This window comes from Bombina bombina, chromosome 9 (assembly GCF_027579735.1).
Source record: "Bombina bombina isolate aBomBom1 chromosome 9, aBomBom1.pri, whole genome shotgun sequence".
Classification (NCBI taxonomy): Eukaryota; Metazoa; Chordata; class Amphibia; order Anura; family Bombinatoridae; genus Bombina; species Bombina bombina.
Window position 1 is genome coordinate 136,464,575 of NC_069507.1, and position 23,875 is coordinate 136,488,449.

A 23,875-nucleotide genomic window follows, 5' to 3' on the forward strand; every position below is an offset into this window, starting at 1 on the left:
TGAAATGAATTTATCAGGTAAGTTCTTACATAAATTATGTTTTCTTTCATGTAATTGGCAAGAGTCCATGAGCTGGTGACGTATGGGATAGAAATACCCAAGGTGTGGAAGTCCACAGAAGAGTGACTAGAGAGGGAGGGATAGAATAACAAGTTATTTCCACTGAGAAATTAAATCCACAAAATAATTAAGTTTTTCTTAAAAAAAAAAAACTGAAATCAAAAGAAGTAGAATCAAACTGAGACAGCTGCCTGAAGAAATTTTCTACCAAAGACTGCTTCAGAAAAAGCAAATACATCAAAATGGTAAAAACAAGAAAAGTATACAAAGAAGACCAAATTACTGCTTCGCAAATTCGATCATCTGAAGCTTCATTCTGAAAAAGGCCAAGAAATGAACTTAGTAGAATGAGCTGTAAATCTCTGAGGCAGAGCCTGTCCTGCCTCCAAATAAGCCTTAAGAAACAAAAGCTTTAACCAGGATGTCAAAGAAATAGCAGAGGTTTACATCCAAAGAATGTAAAGAACTCTCAAAGAATTCTTAGGACACAAAGAAGGAACAACAATGTCTTTACTAATGTTGTTCAAATTCACAACCTTAGGAAAAAAAGAAGTCCACAAAACAACTTATCTAGATGAAAAAATCAGATAAGACACACAAGAAAGAGCGGATAAATCAGAAACTCTTCTAGCAGAAGAGATAGCCAAAAGAAACAACACTTTCCAAGAAAGTAGATAATCTTCAAAGAAAATATAGGCTCAAAAGAAAGAGGCTGCAAAATCCTTAAACCAAATTAAGACTCCAAAAAGGAAAATTAATAAATGAACAGGCTTGATACAAACCAAAGCCTGAACAAAACAGTGAATATCAGGAAGTTTAAACAATCTTTCTAGGAAATAAAACAGAACAGATTTTTGTCCCTTCAAAAAATCTGCAAACTTATCCAAACCATCCTGAAGAAACTGAAAAATACTACGAATTCTAAAAGAATGCCAAGAGAATTTATGAGAAGAACACCATAAAATATAGGTTTTCCAAACCTGATAATGCATGTTCCTTGAAACAGACTTATAAGCCTGCAATATAGTGATAAAAACTGAGTCAAAGAAACCTCTATGACCAAACACTAATCAATTTCCATACCTTCAAATTAGTAATTTGAGATCCTGATGGAAAAATGGCCCCTGAAACAAGAGGGCTGGTCAAAGAAAAAGCGGCAAAGGATGGTGACTGGACATCCGGACAAGATCCACATACCAAAGCTGTGAGGCTATGCTGATGCTATTAGAAACACATGAGACTGTTCCAATATGATCTTGGAGATCACCCTTGGAAGAAAAAAACAGAGGCGGAAAGATGTAGCCAGGTTGCAAAACAAAGACACTGATAATGCATCACCATTTCTGCCTGATGATCCCTGGTCCTGAACAGGTACGTGGGAAATTAAGAAAACACATCTGTATAGAGATACCACTCTACTGGATGTAAAGACTGACGGCTGAGATAATCCACCTCCCAAATGTCTAAACCTGAGATATATAGATTGTAGAAATTAGACAGGAGATTAATTCCACCTAAGAACGTATTCAAGATACTTCTTATTTGCTAAGGAACTGCAAGTCCCTATTTGATGATTGACATATGCCACAGTTGTGATATTGTCTGTCTGAAAGCAAAATGGAAAGTTCTCTCCTAAAAGAGGCCAAGCCTGAAAGAGCTCTGAAAATAGCACGGAGTTTTAAAATATCGATTGGAAACCTTGCCTCTTTAAGTTTCCAAACCCCTTGTGTGGTCAGAGACCCTCAGACAGCTCGCCAACCTGTAAGACTTGCATCCATTAAGAATACAGTCCAGGAAGGACGAACAAAAGGAGGCCCCCTGAATAAAATGATGATAGTCTAATCACCAAATCAGAGAGAGTTGAGTGTTGGGATTTAAGAATATCAACTGTGATATCTAAAAACAATCCCTGCACCATTGATTCAGTATGCAAAGCAAAAGAGGTCTCAGATGAAAAACGAGCAAAGGGAACCACGTCTGATGCTGCAGTTATGAGAACTAAAACTTCCATGCACATAGCCACTGAATGGAATGTTCTAGACTGTAAGTTAGACAGGCTAACACCAATAAAGACAAAGTCATGAACACAGAATCCATCTAGAAACCCAAAAAGAGGTGACCCTTGTCTAAATGTATCACTAACTCTTAGGTAAATTAAATCCTCTAACTATGTCTTGAAGAAACAAAACTAGTTGATTAATGAGAGATTCTAATAAAAGAAAAGATTAAGCTAATACCAAGATACCATCTAAATAAGGAAACACCACAATATCCTACTGTCTTATTACAGAAAGAAGGGCACACAGAACCTTTGAAAGATTCATAAAGCTGTCGCTAGACCAAATGGAAAAGTGACAAATTGGTAAAGCTTATCTAAAAAAGAGAATCTCAGAAACAAAAAGTGGTCTGAATGAACTAAAATTTGAGTATAAACGTCCTGTATAATTGAGTGGACATGAAATGACCTTGCTGAACAAAAGGCATAATAGTCCTTATGGTCGCCAACTTGAAAGTTGAGACTCTTACAAAACAATATAAAGTCTTCAGATCCAAGATTGAACTGAATAAACCTTTCTTCTTTGGGACAAAGAATAGAATGGAATAGAAACCCAATCCCTGTTCCTACTGAAGAACTGGTATAATCACTCCTGAAAAAGATTCACAGAGTGTACGAGAAAGAAAGAATCTTCCCATAGAAGGACTCATTCTAAAAATCTATTCAGACCCTAAGAATAATATAGATTTTGGATTGAATTCATCCAAAACCAATTTAATCTGCCCCCCCCCCCCCCCACACTGGTTTGAGAACCGCACCTTCATGCAGTCTAATAACTTGTAATTACATAGCGTTTTTCTCCCAGAAGGAAACAAAAAACGCTTTTTCAGTGCTTGCACTCAGAGTTAACCAAATTAGCAACTGATAAAAACAGTTGTTATTATTACCCAAGTAAATGATTCACAATAAATTGACATAAAAAAGGCTGAAGGGCTTTATTAACCCTGCCGGGGTATATATTTATGACCCTTGGATCTAGAACAAGCGTTTGTAGTTAGGACATTCACCAACTGATCTACATCACCGGTCTAAAAGTAGGGCAGAAAAGACTCTAATAATAGAAATCAAACAAATTATTATCCTAACACGCTAGAGATAATAAAATATATTTGAAATCATAATAATAGTTATAGTAAACATAATAAAATGAATATATCAGAAGTAAATAAACAGAGTTATATACTTGAGAATCTGAAACTGCTTATGCTAACTGTTCAACAACAAAAAGGTTGAAAGAACAGTAATGTCAGCCACAGATAAAGCTGAGCTAAAAATATAAACAGTACGTGAATATGCTCTACTAAGGTTATATTCAAACTCTAAAGAATCCTAAAAATAAGTATCAATTTCCATAGAAATAGTAGTACAGTCCCAAAAGATAATCAGGATAAACCATTCTTTAGAACATAATACAGGTAGTATCTTGAATAGGAAAAAACATCAGGAGCAAGTTAAAATCTCAAAATCTAGATTTTAAAATAACATAGTTAATAGGAGGACAAGGCTCCTAAAAGCTAAACAAAGAACAAAGAATGTTCAAATGAAAAATAAGGAGAATTTTTAACAAAACTGTCTCTGATACAGGATCCTTTGAGCCAAAGAAAACCTTCATCAGTAGAATAAACTTAAGTACGCTGTTGTTAAGAACAAAATTAATTAAATCTTAACAATTTTGAAAAAACCTTGTATGTTTACTTAAAGAGGCCGAATTATCAAACGTCTGTCAGACCTTATCCGACAGTGCGGATCAGATCCGACAGACATCGCTGAATGCGGAGAGCAATATGCTCTCCGTATTCAGCATTGCACCAGTAGCTCACAAGAGCTGCTGGTGCAACGCTGCCCCCTGCAGACTCGCGGCCAATTATCCACCAGCAGGGGGGTGTCAATCAACCTGATTGTACTCGATCTGGTTGAATTGTGGCGATTCCTGTCCACCTGCTCAGAGCAGACAGACAGGGTTATTGAGCAGTGGTCTTTAGACCGCCACTTCATAACTGCTGTTTCTGGTGAGTCTTCAGACTCGCCAGAAACACGGGCCCTCAAGCTCCATCTGGAGCTTGATAAATGGGCCTCAAAGGCATTATAGCAGTCATAACCTTTTATGATAAAAGCAATTACATGTGATGTTTGCAGATGATATCAAGTACATGAACTAAGTAAGTAAAAACAGTAAATGTCATTGTACATACAGAAACATTTTAATATGATAAATAAATGCCACATAATTGAGCTGAAGTAAATAACAACAGCTTAATAATGAAAAGAACACACCTACGGCGAGTTGTGCATTAGGGTAAAAAAGCAGCGTTAACAGGTCCTAACGCTGCTTTTTTACGCCCGCTGCTATTACGAGTCTTGAAGGTTTAGGGTCACCGCACACTTTTTTGGCCTTACCACAAACCGACTTACGTAAACTTCATAAAGTCTATTTTCAATGGGACTTCCATAGCGCCGGTATTACGAGTTTGTCCTTAGAGGCCAAAAAGTGAGCGGTACACCCTACCCCGTCAAGAGTCCTAATGCATTTAAAAGTCAGTAGTTAAGAGTTTTATGGTACAACGCCGTAACATAAAACTCATAACTAAAGTGCTAAAAAGTACACTAACATCCATAAACTACCTATTAACCCCTAAACCGAGGCCCTCCCGCATCGCAAACACTATAATAAATTTTGTAACCCCTAATCTGCCGCTCCAGACATCGCCGCGACTATAATAAGCATATTAACCCCTAAACCGCCGCACTCCCGCCTCGCAAACATTAATTAAATATTATTAACCCCTAATCTGCCGTCCCTAACATCGCCGACACCTACCTACATTTATTAACCCCTAATCTACCGCCCCCAAGGTTGCCGCCACTATACTAAATGTATTAACCCCTAAACCTAAGTTTAACCCTAACCCTTACACCCCCTAACTTAAATATAATTTAAATACATCTAAATAAAAAATACTATAATTAACTAAATTATTCCTATTTAAAACTAAATATTTACCTATAAAATAAACACTAAGCTAGCTACAATATAACTAATAGTTACATTGAATCTAGCTTAGGGTTTATTTTTATTTTACAGGCAAGTTTGTATTTATTTTAACTAGGTAGAATAGTTATTAAATAGTTATTAACTATTTAATAACTACCTAGCTAAAATAAAGACAAAAGTACCTGTAAAATAAAACCTAACCTAAGTTACAAAAACACCTAACACTACACCATAATTAAATAAATTAACTAAATTAAATACAATTACCTAAATTAAATTAAATTAGCTAAAGTACAAAACAACACCACTAAATTACAGAAAATAAACAAATTACAGATATTTAAACTAATTACACCTAATCTAATAGCCCTATCAAAATAAAAAAAAATCCCCCAAAATAAAAAAAAACCCTAGCCTAAACTAAACTACCAATAGCCCTTAAAAGGGCCTTTTGCGGGGCATTGCCCCAAAGAAATCAGCTCTTTTACCTGTAAAAAAATACAAACAACCCACCCAACAGTAAAACCCACCACCCACACAACCAACCCCCCAAATAAAATAGTATCTAAAAAAACCTAAGCTCTCCATTGCCCTGAAAAGGGCATTTGGATGGGCATTGCCCTTAAAAGGGCAGTTCGCTCTTTTGCAGCCCAAACCCTAATCTAAAAAATAAAACCCACCCAATACACCCTTAAAAAAACCTAACACTAACCCCTGAAGATCGACTTATAGTTCTGAAGACCAGACAACCATCCTAAAGGAAGCGGAAGAAGTCTTCATCTAACCGGGCCGCAGTCCTCAACAAAGCCGGGAGAAGTCTTCATCTAAGCCGGGCGAAGTGGTCCTCCAGAGGGGCAGAAGTCTTCATCCAGACGGCATCTTCTATCTTCATCCAACCGACGCAGAGCGGCTCCATCTTCAAGACATCCGGCACGGAGCATCCTCTTCAAACGACGGCTTCTTACTGAATGAGGGTTCCTTTAGGTGACGTCATCCAAGATGGCGTCCCTTAGATTCCAATTGGCTGATAGAATTCTATCAGCTAATCGGAATTAAGGTAGAAAAAATCCTATTGGCTGATGCAATCAGCCAATAGGATTGAGCTTGCATTCTATTGGCTGATTGGAAGAGCCAATAGAATGCAAGCTCAATCCTATTGGCTGATTGGATCAGCCAATAGGATTGAACTTCAATCATATTGGCTGATTGCATCAGCCAATAGGATTTTTTCTACCTTAATTCTTTCAGCCAATCGAAATCTAAGGGACGCCATCTTGGATGACGTCACTTAAAAGAACCGTCATTCAGTAAGAAGCCATCGTTTGAAGAGGATGCTCCACGCCGGATGTCTTGAAGATGGAGCCGCTCCGCATCGGATGGATGAAGATAGAAGATGCCGTCTGGATGAAGACTTCTGCCCATCTGGAGGACCACTTCGCCCGGCTTGGATGAAGACTTCTCCCAGCTTAGTTGAGGACTTCGGCCCAGTTGGGTGAAGACTTCTGCCGCTTGATGGATGTCAGGTCTTCAGAACTGTAAGTCGATCTTCAGGGGGTTAGTGTTAGGTTTTTTTAAGGGTGTATTGGGTGGGTTTTATTTTTTTAAATTAGGGTTTGGGCCGCAAAAGAGCTAACTGCCCTTTTAAGGGCAATGCCCATTCAAATGCCCATTTCAGGACAATGGGGAGCTTAGGTTTTTATAGATAGTATTTTATTTGGGGGGTTGGTTGTGTGGGTGGTGGGTTTTACTGTTGGGGGGTTGTTTGTATTTTACAGGTAAAAGAGCTGGTTACTTTGGGGCAATGCCCCGCAAAAGGCCCTTTTAAGGGCTATTAATAGTTTAGTTTAGGTTAGTTTTTTATTTTTATTTTGGGGGGGCTTCTTTATTTTGATAGTGCTATTAGATTAGGTGTAATTAGTTTAAATATCTGTAATTTGTTTATTATTTTATGTAATTTAGTGGGGGTTTTTTGTACTTTAGCTAATTTAATTTAGGTAATTGTATTTAATTTAGTTAATTTATTTAATTGTAGTGTAAGGTTAGGTGTTATTGTAACTTAGGTTAGGTTTTATTTTACAGGTACTTTTGTCTTTATTTTAGCTAGGTAGCTAGTAAATAGTTAATAACTATTTAATAACTATTCTATCTAGTTAAAATAAATACAAACTTGCCTGTAAAATACAAATAAACCCTAAGCCAGTTACAATGTAACTATTAGTTATATTGTAGCTAGCTTAGGGTTTATTTTATATGTAAGTATTTAATTTTAAAGTAATTTTATTTAGATGTATTTAAATTATATTTAAGTTAGGGGGTGTTAGGGTTAGACTTAGGTTTAGGGGTTAATACATTTAGTATAGCGGCGGCAACATTGGGGGCAGCAGATTAGGGGTTAATAAGTGTAGGTAGGTTGCAGCGACATTGGGGGCGGCAGATTAGTGGTTAATAAATATAAAGTAGGTGGCGTCGATGTTGGGGGCAGCAGATTAGGGGTTCATAACTATAATGTAGGTGGCGGCGGTGTCCGGAGCGGCAGATTAGGGGTTAAAAAATATAATGCAGGTGTCGGCGATGTCAGGGACGGCAGATTAGGGGTTAATAAGTGTATGATTAGGGGTGTTTAGACTCAGGGTTCATGTTAGGGTGTTAGGTGTAAACATAAAATGTGTTTCCCCATAGGAATCAATGGGGCTGCGTTAGTGAGTTTGACGCTACTTTTTTTGCAGGTGTTAGTCTTTTTCTTGGCCGGTTCTCCCCGTTGATTCCTATGGGGAAATCATGCACGAGCGCGTACGACCAGCTCACCGCTGACTTAAGCAGCGCTGGTATTGGAGTGCTGTAAGGAGCAAAATTTTGCTCAACGCTCACTTCTAGCCTTTTAACGCCGGGTTTGTAAAAACCCATAATACCAGCGCTGTAGGTAAGTGAGCAGTGAGAGAAAACTGCTCGTTAGCACCGCACAGCTCAAAACGAAAAACTCATAATCTAGCTGCTAGCTTTATAGAATTGTGTTTCAGGGCATCATAGTTTCTACAGTAACATCAGAGTCAGGATCAGAATGAGACATCTTGCAAAATGTAACAGAAAAATAACAACGACTAGTAGTAAATGGATCATGCTCAGATTGGACAAAGGTAATCAGTGGAGTACCCCAGGGATCAGTGCTGGGCCCTATTCTTTTTAATATTTTTTATAAATGACTTCGAGCTAGGATTAAATAGCGACATCTCTATTTTTGCAGATGATACTAAGTTAAGTAATGTCATTAGGTCAGCGCAGGATGAACTTTCATTACAAAGGGACCTGCAAAAATTAGAAGTATGGGCAAGTAAATGGAAAATGAGATTTAATACGGGAAAATGCAAGGTTCTACATTTTGGAAGTAAAAATAAACAGGCAACGTATTATTTAAATGGGACAAGACACAGGAGGAAAGGGATTTGGGGGTAGTAATAGATAACAAGCTAAAGATGGGTGCACAATGCAGGGCAGCAGCTTCAAAGGCTAATAAGATACTAGCATGTATTAAAAGAGGCATTGACTCAAGGGAGGAAAGCATAATTCTGTCACTATATAAAGCCCTGGTAAGACCTCACCTTGAGTATGGAGTGCAGTTCTGGGGACCAATCGCAAAAAAAGATATTGCAGAACTAGAAAAAGTTCAGAGAAGGGCCGCAAAGCTAATAAGGGGATTGGAGAAATTAACCTATGAGGAGAGGCTAGCCAAACTGGGTCTGTTTTCTTTGAGGAAAAAGGCGCTTGAGAGGTGACATGATTACTTTATATAAATATATTCAAGGCCCATATACAGAGATGGCAGAAGCTCTGTTTATTCTAAGAAAATTGTTTGTGACCAGAGGTCACAATTTAAGGTTGGAGGAAAGGAGATTTAAACGTTTTTTCACTGAAAGAGCAATAAAATTGTGGAACTCATTACCAAAGGAGGTAGTGAATGCCAATACCCTAGATACATTTAAAAAATATTTGGAAACATTTCTGTCTATAAACAAAATTCATGGATATGATTGCTAGTATTAAATGGGTCACCTTTTAGTGGGATTATTTAATCTTAACTGGAACTTTTTGTATATATTTTAGATTTGTATAGGTTGAACTCGATGGACTTCGGTCTTTTTAAAACCTCATCTACTATGTTACTATGTAACATTAGGCAAAACATTCAATTTCCACAATGTAACAGTTTCAGTAGATAGAAAAATAAAGATAGTATTTTTAAAAACAAAAAATAAAATAAAAAAGCAGGCATAATAGCTTTCAAAATTCATGAAAACAGTGAGCAATAGAGGGAGAGGGGTAAAATAACAAAATTTTGGTGCCAAGAATGACTCGTTACACAAAAGGAAGTTAAAAAAAAATTTGCCGCAAAACCAACACCAGGAAATGACACAACTCGCATCATAACAAACGTGATTTCGCGCCAAAACAACTAGCGTCAACAAAGATGCAAGAAATTACAACATTTGTGCCATCAAAGGTGCAACTTTACGCCCAAAAAATTTGCACCAAGAATGACGCAATAAAAAACAGCATTTTGCGTCCTCGTGAGCCTAGATTTGCCCGCGAAAAAATTGAAAAACAACCCCAGGTAAGAAAAAAAGTTTAAATAAACTTCCCAAACATGATTCCTATACTGAAACTGTTTAGACTGCAAAGGGAAATATACATAGACCTGACTCATGGCAAATATAAGTAAAATACATATATTTAAAACTTTATATTAATACATAAAGCGCCAAACCATAGGTGAGAGTGTCTTAAACAATGATACATACTTACCGAAAGACACCCATCCACATATAGCAGATAGCCAAACCAGTACTGAAAACTATCAGCAGAGGTAATGGTATATAAGAGTATATCGTCGATCTGAAAAGGGAGGTAGGAGATGAATCCCTATGACCGATAACAGAGAACCCTTGAAAAGATTTCCCATGAGAAAAAACATTAAATCAATAGGTGATACTCTCTTCACATCCCTCTGACAAACACTGTACTCTATAGAAGAAAAAACAAACACAAAATTACTTCACCACCTCCATAGGAGGCAAAGTTTGTAAAACTGAATTGTGGGTGTGGTGGGAGGTGTATTTATAGGCATTTTGAGGTTTGAGAAACTTTGCCCCCTCCTGGTAGGAATGTATATCCCATACGTCACTAGCTCATGGACTCTTGCCAATTACTTGAAAGAAAATGTATTTCATGATTCAGATAGAACATACAATTTTAAACAACTTTATTTTATCAAATGTTCTTCATTCTCTTTGTATCTTTTGTTGAAAAACATATATAGATAGGCTCAGTAGCTTGGAGATAGCTGTTGATTGGTGGCTGAACTTGTATGTCCATTCTTATTGGTTTAGAATTATTTTCCGTTAGCTCCCAGGAGTGCAATGCTGTTTCTTATATAAAATATACCAAGAGAATTAAGAAAAAATGATAACAGAAGTAAATTGGAAAGTTGTTTAAAAATGTATAATCTATCTAAATCACAAACAAAAATTTTTGGGTTTTATGTCCCTTTAAATTCCATTTATGAAGCCAAGAACACAGCTCCTAAACCCCAGTGATCTTTAGACCACTGCTACTTAAACTCTCTGGAACCTCAAGGGTGGCAGAATTAAGTCATCCTTGCCAGATCTGACTAGGTTGAGATACAATGATAAATCTGCGCTTGCCGCAGTGCTGGACCGGAATCTTGTCCCTAATGAGTTTAATAAATAGGCCCCATTGTCTTCATCAGTACCTATCAGAGATAATGTGCATTTTACCCTAAAATAAATGATATTTAACTGAGTATATACCAAAATGTATATTTTGTTTACTATGCAACCAGCAAGTTTTTTTTTAGTTAAAGGGACATGAAACCCAAATTTTTTCTTTCATGATTCAGATAGAGAATATAATTTTAAATAACTTTCCAATGTACCTATATTATCACATTTCTTTCATTCTCTTGGTATCCTTTGTTGAAAGAGCTGCAATGCAACACTGGGAGCTAGCTGAATGCATTGGGTGCGCCAATAACATGAGGTATATAGGGGCAGACACCAATCAGCAGCTCCTACGCTTACCTACGTATCCTTTTTAAACAAATGATAATAAGAGAACAAAGCAAATTAGATTAGAGAAGGAAAGTTGTTCAAAATCATATGCTCTATCTGAATCCTGAAAGAAAATGTTGGGGTTTCATGTCCCTTTAAACACAGAAAATGGCAGAAATATAAAGAATGGTGGTTAGAAATAAAAGTTAGACAGCATTAAAACACATGGAAACAATAATAAAGAAGAGATGTCAAACACAGAAAGCAGTAAATGTAGGGGAATTAAAACTAAGTGAAAGTGAAATCAGAAAGTTAATCAGTATAAAAAGGAGAAAAAGAGGAGGCGGAGCCTGGAGCTGAAGGGAGATGGCAGCTTAGCAATTGAGCTCCGTGCTGAACTGTAATAAATGAAGGCATCCAAAGGCAATTACGCCTAATTCTGGCTACTGAACACTCAGGAGACTACAGTGGGTATATCAAAGAGCTAGCTGGAGCGATTTGAGGCACTATTAAAAACTTTTTGCCACAGAGCTTTATGGAGCAGTCAGGTGCCGATCGCCATCTTACCCACGTGGCGTAGCTACTATCGGGTGACAGCGCGCCATTCAATTCAACCAACTTGAGCGCTCAAACAGACCCTTATGCCCTAAGACACAGAAGAGGGCTCCTAAGCAATAGGACACAGCGGTTTGACCCTACATACCATCTGCAAGGTAGAGGAAACGCTCCGGTAACGGACACGCATGAGGGCCAACAGCTCACAAATGAATTTGCGGTAAGAGGATTTGGGAGCCGCGTAGCTTGTCAGTGTGGGTCAGCAAATGAGAATAGTCATGGCACTCGCTCAAGGCCATAGTAGAGACATTACCACTATTTAATGAGAGCACAAAAGGACTAAGCCAGTCTTCAATACAAGTGAACACAATCATCTAGGAAACCCTGCTCACATAAAAAGGCCCAAAAGTAAAAATGCCAGCATAACGTTTACAAGATGATTCAAGATTTTAAAGCAGGAAACCATATTATGCTTCCCAAAGAAATGAATAAAACTAAAACCCACAGAAACTAAGACACAGTTCACACACATTCTCATTGTTTATTATCTACTATAATTGCTATGTGGCTGGCTGTGTTTTTGCTGTAATCCTGGCTACCCATCAGCATCATATCAAGAGGGAAACATTTCATATACATTATTATGGGCTCTGACGTGACTCTTATTTTAAGTGCTTGATGAACTACAGTAGAGAATAGAAAGGTTTTACATAAAATTCCCTAAAAGTGATTAACCATTCAAGCCCTGCAGCAGCAGGTTGCAGCAGCAGAGCATATCTGCCCAAGTGGGGAAATGAACTGTTAACTACTTATTTGCAATAAACCTCTACACTAGCACTTAACCATTCGCAGGATCTCTATACTCTAAACTACATTTATCCTTAATACCAAGACTTCAGCTATAACTTCTTGATTTGTCTCTTGGATTCTGACTACACACTAGCTGCCTTCATACACCATGTCAGTTAAAAAGCAGAACAAACCCACTCAGGGATCTAAACCGGCAACTGCTTCTCTTTTCTTTAAGCCGTCTAGAGGTGAGAAGATGCTGGAATCTGTAAATGCAGCGACAGAGGAAGATAATGACTCTGAGACAGACTCACAGATCAATGATGAAGATGCTATTCCAGCTACAAGAGCAGACCTCAAGGCCTTAGTATCTAAGCAGGATATCAATAAGAACTTTGATAAGCTTTGGGAAAAAATAGATGCTTTCCAAAATACAGTTACAACTAGTTTGGCAGATATAAAGCAAGAAATTTCTGAGTTAGGCTCCAGGGTAGCTAGCCTGGAGGAAAATGAGGCTTCTACTACTGACGAGTTCTCTAATCTAACACAAAAGGTCTCCACACAACAGCAAGAAGTAAATGAGATGCAAGACAAGCTAGAGGATCTAGAAAACAGGAGTCACAGGTGTAACCTGCGACTGAAGGGGATTCCAGAAACAGTCTCGACGGAAGAACTACCTATATATCTTCACCAACTATTTCAAGCTATTACTGGAGAAGTGAGCGGAAAGGGCACACAGAGCCCTAAGACCTAAACCCAAAGACGATGCACCTCCCAGAGATGTTATCGTCAAATTTCTTAGATTCCCAGAAAAAGAGGAAATAATTGCAGCGGCACGGAAACAACCCACTTTTAAGTTTCAAGGCATGGTAATTCAATTCTATCAAGACCTTTGCATACGAACTCTCCAAAGGAGAAGCTATTTAAGACCTTTAACAGCACTCCTAAGAAAACACCAGATCAGATATCGTTGGGGTTTCCCTTTTTGCCTCTATATATTGCACAATGGAAGATCCTTGAGCCTCAAAGAAGCCACAGAAATTCCTGATATATGCCGGAGTCTACAATTAGAACCGCCAGAAATACCACAGCTAAAGGGGAGAGAAGATCTAGCCCATGCACAAGAGGACCCATCCCACACCCAGAGGCAAAGGTGGACCAGAGTTCCCAAGAGAAAAAATAAACCTTGACAATCTCTTTCTATGAACAGTCTATATTAGCTGATTCATTTCAGGACTGTAGTTACACAGAAGGACAATTTAGCATGTCATGTTCAGTACCTAATAACTACTGGTTTGTAAGATGCCAAATTTCCTATAGTATAAATGCTTACAGTTATTGCACTATGCGATTAAGTCTTTTGATAAGAATTTTTTTTTTCAGGGGGGGGAGGGGTTAAGGGTGTTGTTCTCTTCTTTTTTTTGATGTTGTTCTTTCCACACAGGACATATAGATCCAGTAGCCTCATGAGATATACCTTTGTTGGAAGGTTAACTAAATTGTTTACTAATATATATGTTTATGTTTTTGTTTTTCATTTGCCGTGCCACCTCCTTCGCCGATACATCCCATCTACCATGGGAAGGCAGTTCCACCAGTACCTGCAGACTATTTGGCTGAACAATGTAACAACGACCCAGGGGGAGGGGTTCCCCACCAAAGACACAGTGAGTAATGACTAACAATCTACGACTAATCTCACACAACGTCAGAGGCCTCAATACAGACGCTAAATGCAGGACAGCATTGACCCAATACACCAGATTAAAAGCAAACATTATACTACTTCAAGAGACACACTTCACTAGGGAGGTAATACCTAAATATTGGTCCAAAGGATATACCCAACATTTCCATTCCACATTCGACAAAAAAAAGAGAGGGGTATCCATATTAATTCATCAATCGGTAGGATTTGTAATAGAAGACACAATTAGGGACCCAGAAGGCAGATTTCTGATACTACAGGGGAGGATACACGATAAACAGATAGTCCTATGTAATGTTTATGCTCCGAACGAATCGCAGGCAGTCTTTTTTACCCGTATCTCTCAATTGTTAACCCAGTGGTCACACTCTAGAATTATCTTAGGGGGGGACTTCAATGTCTCTATGCATACACACCAACGTAGCAGTAAAACCACACTATCTCAATCGCAATTAAGGCATAACTCCACAATCAAAAAACTAAAAGAAGTCTTCCTAGAACATAATGTTTTGGATTCCTGGGACACTCTATATGGTAGGACCAACGACTATACATATTACTCCAGTGCACACAAATCCTACTCCAAATTGGATTACATTTATATGAGCCAAACCTTAATACCAGACCTGATCTCCTCCACGATACATGCATGCGCTTGGTCAGACCACTCAATAGTCCAAATAGATTTTAAAAAAACTTTTCAAATTAGTGCAACACGCTCTTGGACCTATGATCCGTATGTATTAAAAGTTACTAAAACACGTGAGTCCTTATCTAAAACATTAACAGAATACTGGGACTTTAATGTAGGGACGACCTCCAACCCAATTACCATTTGGGCGGCACACAAGCCCTATCTAAGAGGCTTACTCATAAAAGAAAAAACGGCTCTTACCAGAGCTAATAGACTCCAAACGGACATCTTACAAAAACAGATAGACACTCTCTCCAGGTCACACCAGCAAACTCTAGCACTAGAAACACTTAAACAATTACAAACTAAAAGGCAAGAATTGGCTACAATTATGAATGACACCTCTTTAAGGTCGGCCCATAGACTAAAATCACACTACTTTTTATATTCTAACAAGCCGGACAGATATCTAGCCTACAAGTTGAGGGAAAGGACCAAATCTTTTACGATCCCACTTATCCAAAAAAGTGATGGAGCCTATACCTCAAACCCCCAAGAGATTGCCGATACTTTTGCGCAGTATTATGCTTGTCTATATGACGGTAAAAAAACAAAACCAAATAGCCACACCACACAACTTTTGACAAGGTTTTTAGATGAAGCTAAACTTACCCCTTTAGATAAAGAGATTAGTAAAGAGCTAAATGCTGGGGTTACTACCATGGAGGTCCTTAATGCCATAAAGGAACTTAAACCAGGGAAAGCGGCAGGCCCAGATGGATTCCCGGGTGAATATTATCAACTATTTAGATCTATTTTAATCCCGCATGTAGTTTCATTTTGCAACGACATTCTGCAAGGTAAAGAAATTCCCATAGAAATTTTACAAGCTAAAATAGTAGTTATACCCAAACCCGGGAGAAACCCAAAATTATGCCAAAGTTACCGACCCATCTCATTAATTAATCAGGATATCAAGATTTTTACCAAAATTCTAGCTAACAGATTAAAAATACACTTACCAACCCTGATCCACCCTGACCAAGTGGGTTTCATTCAAGATAGAGAAGCCCCAGACAATACAAGGCGCACGATCTCCCTGGTTGATTACCTCTGCAGAACAAAAACGCCTTCTCTGGTCCTCTCGTTGGACGCGGAGAAGGCGTTTGACAGGATAGACTGGAACTTTATGCTAGAGGTACTAAATAGATTGGGTTTCCACGGAGAGTTCCTACAGGCTATTAGAAGTATATACTCACACCCAACAGCTAATGTTAGAATAGCGGGGTATCAATCAAAACTTATAGAGGTTTTAAACGGAACACGACAGGGCTGCCCACTTTCACCACTTTTGTTCGCAATTTGTATAGAGCCATTAGCAGCGACTATTCGCTTATCTCCAGATATACATGGAGTCTCAATCGGAGGTCAAGAATTCAAGGTGTCTTTATTTGCAGATGATGTGCTTCTCACATTAACCAAACCACTTATGTCACTTCCCAACTTATATCGGGTTCTACAGGAATACTCTGATGTGTCTGGTTACAAAGTCAACCTTGAGAAATGTGAAGCGATTCCCATTGCTCTACCTGACCACACCCGAAAATTAATAGAAGCTAATTTTGAATTCTTATGGGCCAATGCAGCGATAAAATATTTGGGGGTTAAATTACCAAATAATATAGCAGATTTGTATAAGTTAAACTATATCCCCCTATATAAAATGATAAGAAAAGATATTAACAAATGGAAAAAAGGAGGATTCTCCTGGTATGGCCGACTATCGGCAATAAAGATGAATATTCTCCCCAAAATATTGTATCTCTTTAGAGCCCTTCCAATTAGGGTACCCTTAACTGACTTAAAAAAGTTGCAAATGGATTTTTAAGGGGAAGTAAAAAGGCTAGAATCCCCTCGCACATCCTACAACAACACAGACAATTAGGGGGAGTGGGGGTTCCAAATTTGACTCACTATTACCAGGCAGCTAGACTAGCGCAAACCACCCTGATGAGTAAGAACTCAGATGACATAATGTGGGTGAGGGTGGAGACTTTGATGGCGGGATATAGACGACCGGAGGACTTATTGTGGGGACAGTGGAAACAGCCTGTTAAAGATACACCTGCCTCAAGACCCACATTAGAGATGATACAGACCTGGACTTGGCTAACCGGCTCGCTACACCTAATTCCCAAAGATTCGGTGATTAGACCACTAAGAACCCTTTTGAGTGTAGACTTTCATTTACAGATCGGAAAATGGGAAAACAAAGGACTATACAGGGTCGCAGACTTCTTATATAACAATAAAATAGCTACCTACCAACAAATTCAGGATAAAATTGCACCAGAAAAGTTACAATGGTTTTTATACTTACAAGTAGCATCAGCTATTACCAAATTTAGAATGCTTAGATCCGATACAAGATTAACTACCCTTGAATACTTTTGTAACGCAACACAGAGACCCAAAAAAGCAATCTCTGCAATATATTTAACACTACAGAGGGCTAAACTTCCCTCTAAAACATCTGTTATGATGAAATGGGAAGAGGAACTAAATATAAATCACAAACTAGAAGACTGGGAAACCATTTTATACACATCTAGCAAAGGGCTAACTAGCGCAGACTTTAGAGAGAATAGTATTAAAACATCCTTTCGATGGTATCTCACCCCTATCATCACCTCGCATTACACCCAAAGAGGTAATAAGTTGTGTTATAGAGGTTGTGCTGAAACAGGTACATACATGCATATGTGGTGGGATTGCTCTCAGGTTAAACAGGTATGGTCTAAATTATCCGAACTTCTTAGTGAGGTACTTTCTGAAACTATCTCCCTCTCTGCTTCACAAGCACTATTAAATGACAGGGTTAGACCGTTCAATGCAGCTATTAACACGTTTATTCGCATTCTATGTACAGCAACCAGAATATGTGTTGCAAGACATTGGAAGACAGGGGTACCCTCTTGGGGGGAAGTAAAAGATCAGATTCAAATCACTTATAAAATGTCGGAGACAATAGCCTTTATACAGAATAGTCAGGACCAATTTTTCAGGGTGTGGAACTATTGGATTTTAGCTGGCCACTAACGATCTGGACATCCAGGGACGACCAACCAAGCAACAGGCAGAACGGGTAGGGGAGGAAACTTACAAGATACTAGAGGGGGTAAAATGACTTGGGGACTCGGACTGGATCAAACATTGGGGGGGGACCCCTCTCCCGGATTCGGCGATGGAGGAGTGGCGTGGCAGGCAAGTTGGATGATTTTTTTAGATAAAGTTATTGTTTGTTGAAAGGATGTTAGAGGGGAGGTATTACAACCATACACAAAATGGATATCGGGGGTGGGGAGGGGAGAGGGGAAGGAAACTACCTTGTACATCTTGTTTTTTTTTTGTTTTTTTTCCCTGCTGTTCCCTTTCTCCCACTCTCCAAACCCCGGTTGTATTGTATTGATAAGCGACATTACAGGCCTCACAGTCTAGATCGAAATAATACTCTTTGTTGGACTTGCTGAATCAATGGACATTCGATTGATATCTCCACTCTTGACAGACTATTGTGGGAATATTTGATCTTCATTGGGGGTCAAAGGGGGAGTTGTGATATATAAGACAAGGTAATGTGGCTTGTAATTTTTATGTGTATGACAATAAAAACTATTTCAACTAAAAAGGAGAAAAAATACAACTGCCAAAGCATCATTAGTAAATATATAAAAGAAAAAGAGGAAGCCTTTCTTTTCTAATGGAGTTGATTTCCTACTTCATATAATTCCTTTGTGTCACAGGCATTAAAGGGACACTATACCCAAACATTTTCTTTCATGATTAAGGTAGAGAATACAATTTTAAACAACATTCCAATTTACTTCTATTACCTAATTTGTTTCATTCTTTAGATATACTTTAATGAAGAAATATCAATGCACACGGTGAACCAATCACAGGAGGCATCTATCATGTGCAGCTACCAATCAGCAGCTACTAAGCATATCTAGATATGCTTTTCAGCAAAGAATATCAAGAGAATGAAGCAAAATAGATAATAGAAGTAAATTAGAAAGTTGTTTAAAATTGTATGCTCTTTCTAAATCATGAAAGATAAAATTTGGGTTTAATGTCCCTTTAAATATCTTTAAAAGTGATGTCATTAAAATTAATCAATAAAGCAAATAATTTTTTGCAGAAAAAGTACATCATAGTTTTATTGAAAAAAGTCAACTGATTTACCATATTTCTGCATTTTTGTTAATTTTATATCTTCTCTCATTTTGATTTCTTCAAGAGTTCGTAAACCCATCCTGTACCATTTCTCAGAGGTCTTCAACCCTACTCCAAAGACAGATGTAAATAACTGTAAAACAAATACATAAACAAGCTGTAAAGATACAATTTTGTTTAGGATTATAGATGCAAAATGGCAGAATTACACAAAGGTCCAGCTTTTAGTCTTCCTAATGAGATTAATAGCTAAAGTAAGGGGAAGAGATACAAATAAAGATACAAAATGGCAGAATTACACAAAGGTCTATATTTTAGTCTTCCTAATGAGATTAATGGCTAAGGTAAGGGGAAGAGATACAAATAAAGATACTAAATGGCAGAATTACACAAAGGTCTATATTTTAGTCTTCCTAATGAGATTAATGGCTAAGGTAAGGGGAAGAGATACAAATAAAGATACAAAATGGCAGAATTACACAAAGGTCTATATTTTAGTCTTCCTAATGAGATTAATGGCTAAGGTAAGGGGAAGAGATACAAATAAAGATACAAAATGGCAGAATTACACAAAGGTCTATATTTTAGTCTTCCTAATAATATTAATGGCTAAGGTAAGGGGAAGAGATACAAATATAGATACAAAATGGCAGAATTACACAAAGGTCCAGAATTTAGTCTTCCTAATGAGATTAATGGCTAAGGTAAGGGGAAGAGATACAAATATAGATACAAAATGGCAGAATTAAACAAAGGTCCAGAATTTAGTCTTCCTAATGAGATTAATGGCTAAGGTAAGGGGAAGAGATACAAATAAAGATACAAAATGGCAGAATTACACAGAGGTCTATATTTTAGTCTTCCTAATAAGATTAATGGCTAAGGTAAGGGGAAGAGATACAAATATAGATACAAAATGGCAGAATTAAACAAAGGTCCAGAATTTAGTCTTCCTAATGAGATTAATGGCCAAGGTAAGGGGAAGAGATACAAATATAGATACAAAATGGAAGAATTACACAAAGGTCTATATTTTAGTCTTCCTAGTGAGATTTATGGATAAGGCAAGGGGAAGAGATAATAGAAGAAACAGAGCTCTCTGGGGTAAAATTGCTTTAAAAACACCTTTTATTTCAACATCATTAAAAGTCCACAAACAAGCAGATACATGGAATGACCCCTGACGCGTTTCATGCTGTACTAATGCTTAATCATAGGTTAAGAGTAAGAGATAAAATAGTTGTGTTTTTTTTATTCTGAGCCAGAGCAATTTATTCATTAGACTGTTTTTTGGATGCTATAACATTATATTAATCTACATTAAATAATCAGATACTTAAAGGGATATGAAAATCAATGTTTCTTTCATGATTCAGTAAAAGTATACAATTTTAAACAACATCCCCATTTACTTTTATTAACAAATCTGGTTCATTCTTTTGGTATCCTTTGCTGAAAGAGCAGCAATGCACTACTGGGAATTAGCTGAACACATATGGTGAATCAATGAATAGAGACATATATGTGCAGCCACCAATCAGTAGCTGGTTCCCAGTAGCTTATTGCTGCTCTTAAGCAAACCTAAGTATGAATTTCAACAAAGGATACCAAGAGAACAAAGAAAGTTAGATAATAGTGCAGGCTCTATTTAAAGGGACAGTCAACACCAGGATTGTTGTTGTTTTAAAAGATAGATAATCCCTTAATTACCCATTCTCCAGTTTTGCATAACAAACACACTTATAATACACGTTTTACCTCTGTAATTACCTTGTATCAAAGCCTCTGCAGACTGCCCGCTTATTTCAGTTCTTTTGACAGACTTGCATTTTAGCCAAACAGTGCTCACTCCATGGTAAATTCATGTGCATGAGCTCAAGGTTATCTATATGAAACACATAAACTAATGCCCTCTAGTAGTGAAAAACTGTCCAAATGCATTTAGATTAGAGGCAGCCTTCAAGGTCTAAGAAATTAGCATATGAACCTCCTAGGTTTAGCTTTCAACTAAGAATACCAAGAGAACAAGCAAAATTGGTGATAAAAGTAAATTGGAAAGTTGTTTAAAATTACATGCCCTATTTGAATCATGAAAGTTTTTTTGGACTGTCCCTTTAAATCTTGAAAGTTACATTTTAAATATTGACTCCATTTCTGTCCACTCAAAAACACCTAGAGCCAGAATACAAGTGGTGCGCTAATGATAGCACGGAACACTGTACGTGATAGTGTTGGACAAATTTAACATTAGTCTGCAACTTAATATTACAAGTCCATGGAAAAGCTTACCAAAGATGGGTTAGAGCAGGTGACTTCACTCGAGCACAACCTATACTTTCAATGGATATACTTGCAAGTTGAAAGTTATAGTTTGGGTGCAAGTGAAAGCTGAAACTGCAGTGCAACTTTTGAACTGAATTAAACTGAATTAAACTGTAAGGTTTAAAAAAAAAGTTGCACAAAACACATCCAAAACACATTAAAATAATGTTCCAATCAGCCAATAGAATGTGAGCTCAATCCTATTGGCTGATTGGATCAGCCAATAGGATGAAAGCTCAATCCTATTGACTGATTGCAACAGCCAATAGGATTTTTTCAACCTTAATTCCGATTGGCTGATAGAATTCTATCAGCCAATCGGAATCTAAGGGACGCCATCTTGGATGACATCATTTAAAGGAACCTTCATTGTTGAAGAAGACGTTGAAAGAAGAGGATGCTCCGCGTCCGATGTCTTGAAGATGGAGCCGCTCTGCACCGGATGGATTAAGATAGAAGATGCCGTCTGGATGAAGACTTCTGCCGGCTTCGATGAGGACTTCTGCCGCTTCGTTGAGGATGGATGTCGGGTCTTCAGAAACTGTAAGTGGATCTTCGGGGGTTAGTGTTAGTTTTTTTTAAGGGTTTATTGGGTGGGTTTTATTTTTAGATTAGGGTTTGGGCAAGGAAAAAGAGCTAAATGCCCTTTTAAAGGCAATGCCCATACAAATGCCCTTTTCAGGGCAATGGGGAGCATTAGTTTTATAGATTAGGTTTTTGGGTTGGTGGTGGGTTTTACTGTTTGGGGGGTATTTGTATTTTTTTTACAGGTAAAAGAGCTGATTTCTTTGGGGCAATGCCTCGCAAAAGGCCCTTTTAAGGGCCATTGGTAGTTTATTGTAGGCTAGGGTTTTTTTTTATTTTAAGGGGGGCTTTTTATTTTCATAGGGCTCTTAGATTAGGTGTAATTAGTTTAAATATTTGATAATTTATTTTTTATTTTGTGTAACTTAGTTGTTAGTTTTTTGCAATTTAGTAATTTTTAATAATAGATTAAAATAATTTGAGTAGGGTTAGGTGTTTAAATATGTAATACAGTTAATTTAATTTGTAGTTTAATGTAATTTTAGTATAACAGTTAGGGTAGGTTTATTAGTAGTTTAATATAGTTTAATGTCATTTTAGTATAATAGTGTAGGTTAATTATTAGTTTAATATAGTTTAATGTAATCTTAGTATAATAGTTAGGGTAGGTTAATTATTAGTTTAATATAGTTTAATTTAAATCTAAAGGTTATTTTAAATTTATTATAAGATAGGGATGAGTTAATATTTAATGTAAAGTTAAGGGGTTGTTAGGTTTAGGGGTTAATAGGTTAATTTAGTTTATGGCGATGTGGGGGGGCTGGCGGTTTAGGGGTTAATAGGTTTAGTAAGTGGTACTGATGTGGAAGGCCAGGGGTTTTAGGGGTTAAAAACTTTATTTAGTTGCGGTGGACTCCGGGAGCGGCGGGATAGGGGTTAATACTTTTATGTAGGTGGCGGCGGTGTCGGGGCAGCAGATTAGGGGTTAATAAGTATAATGTAGGTGGCAGCGGTGTAGGGGGTGGCAGATTAGGGGTTACTAAGTATAATGTAGGTGGCGGCGGTGTCGGGACGGCAGATTAGGGGTTAATAAGTATAATGTAGGTGGTGGCGGGGCGGCAGATTAGGGGTTAATAAGTATTATTAAGGAGGCGGCAGATTAGGGGTTAATAAATATAATGTAGGTGTCGGCGAGGCAGATTAGGGGTGTTTAGACTCGGGGATTATGTTAGGGTGTTAGGTGTAAACATAACTTTTATTCTCCCATAGGAATCAATGGGATATCGGGCAGCAGCGAACATGAGCTTTCAGATTCCTATGGCATCCGCCGCCTCCAGGGCGGCGGATTGAAAAGCAGGTACACTGGGCTGGAATAGTTGCAAGCGTACAAGGTAGATATTTGATAACTAGCAAAAGTAGTCAGATAGTGCCGAATTTGCATTCGGAACATCTGTAATGACGTAAGCATCGATCTGTGTCGGACTGAGACCGGCGGATCGTATGTTACGTCACAGATTTCAACTTTTGCCGGTCTTTAGGCTTTGATAAATGAGGTGAATCAAGCTTGCCACAATTACGCTGCGGAATTCCAGTGTATTTGTGGTTGACGGCTTGATAAATAGGCCTCTATGAGTGAAATAATTAAACATTTTTACTTTAGGCCTTCAGTCAACTTTTTTAGCGCTATTATTAGACATGTGCAGAAGTGAATAATTTATTTTGGATGAATCATTTGTAACGAATATTCTGAAAAAAATAGTTTTTCAGAAAATTAGTTTTCTGCAGAATTAATTTGTTTAATTTAAAGTGTTTCGAATACTGGATATTCGATAACATTTACATTAATTTTCATTAAATAGAATGTAAATGTTATTTTGCTGGAGGTGACACAGTGTCATCTGTGGGCTTATACTTACCACTAGCGCACAGGGACCTT

At 37.7% G+C, this 23,875-nt stretch overlaps 1 protein-coding gene across 1 annotated transcript in view; it reads right to left on the bottom strand.

Annotated features, from left to right (window-relative positions):
• The window catches only part of DNTT (DNA nucleotidylexotransferase), a 1,045,168-nt gene that overhangs the window by 743,205 nt on the left and 278,088 nt on the right, over positions 1–23,875 (bottom strand). Inside the window, exon 6 of the mRNA XM_053692399.1 lies at positions 19,102–19,225. Coding sequence (XP_053548374.1) covers positions 19,102–19,225 — 124 coding nt within the window. The remainder of the gene's footprint in view (positions 1–19,101; positions 19,226–23,875) is intronic.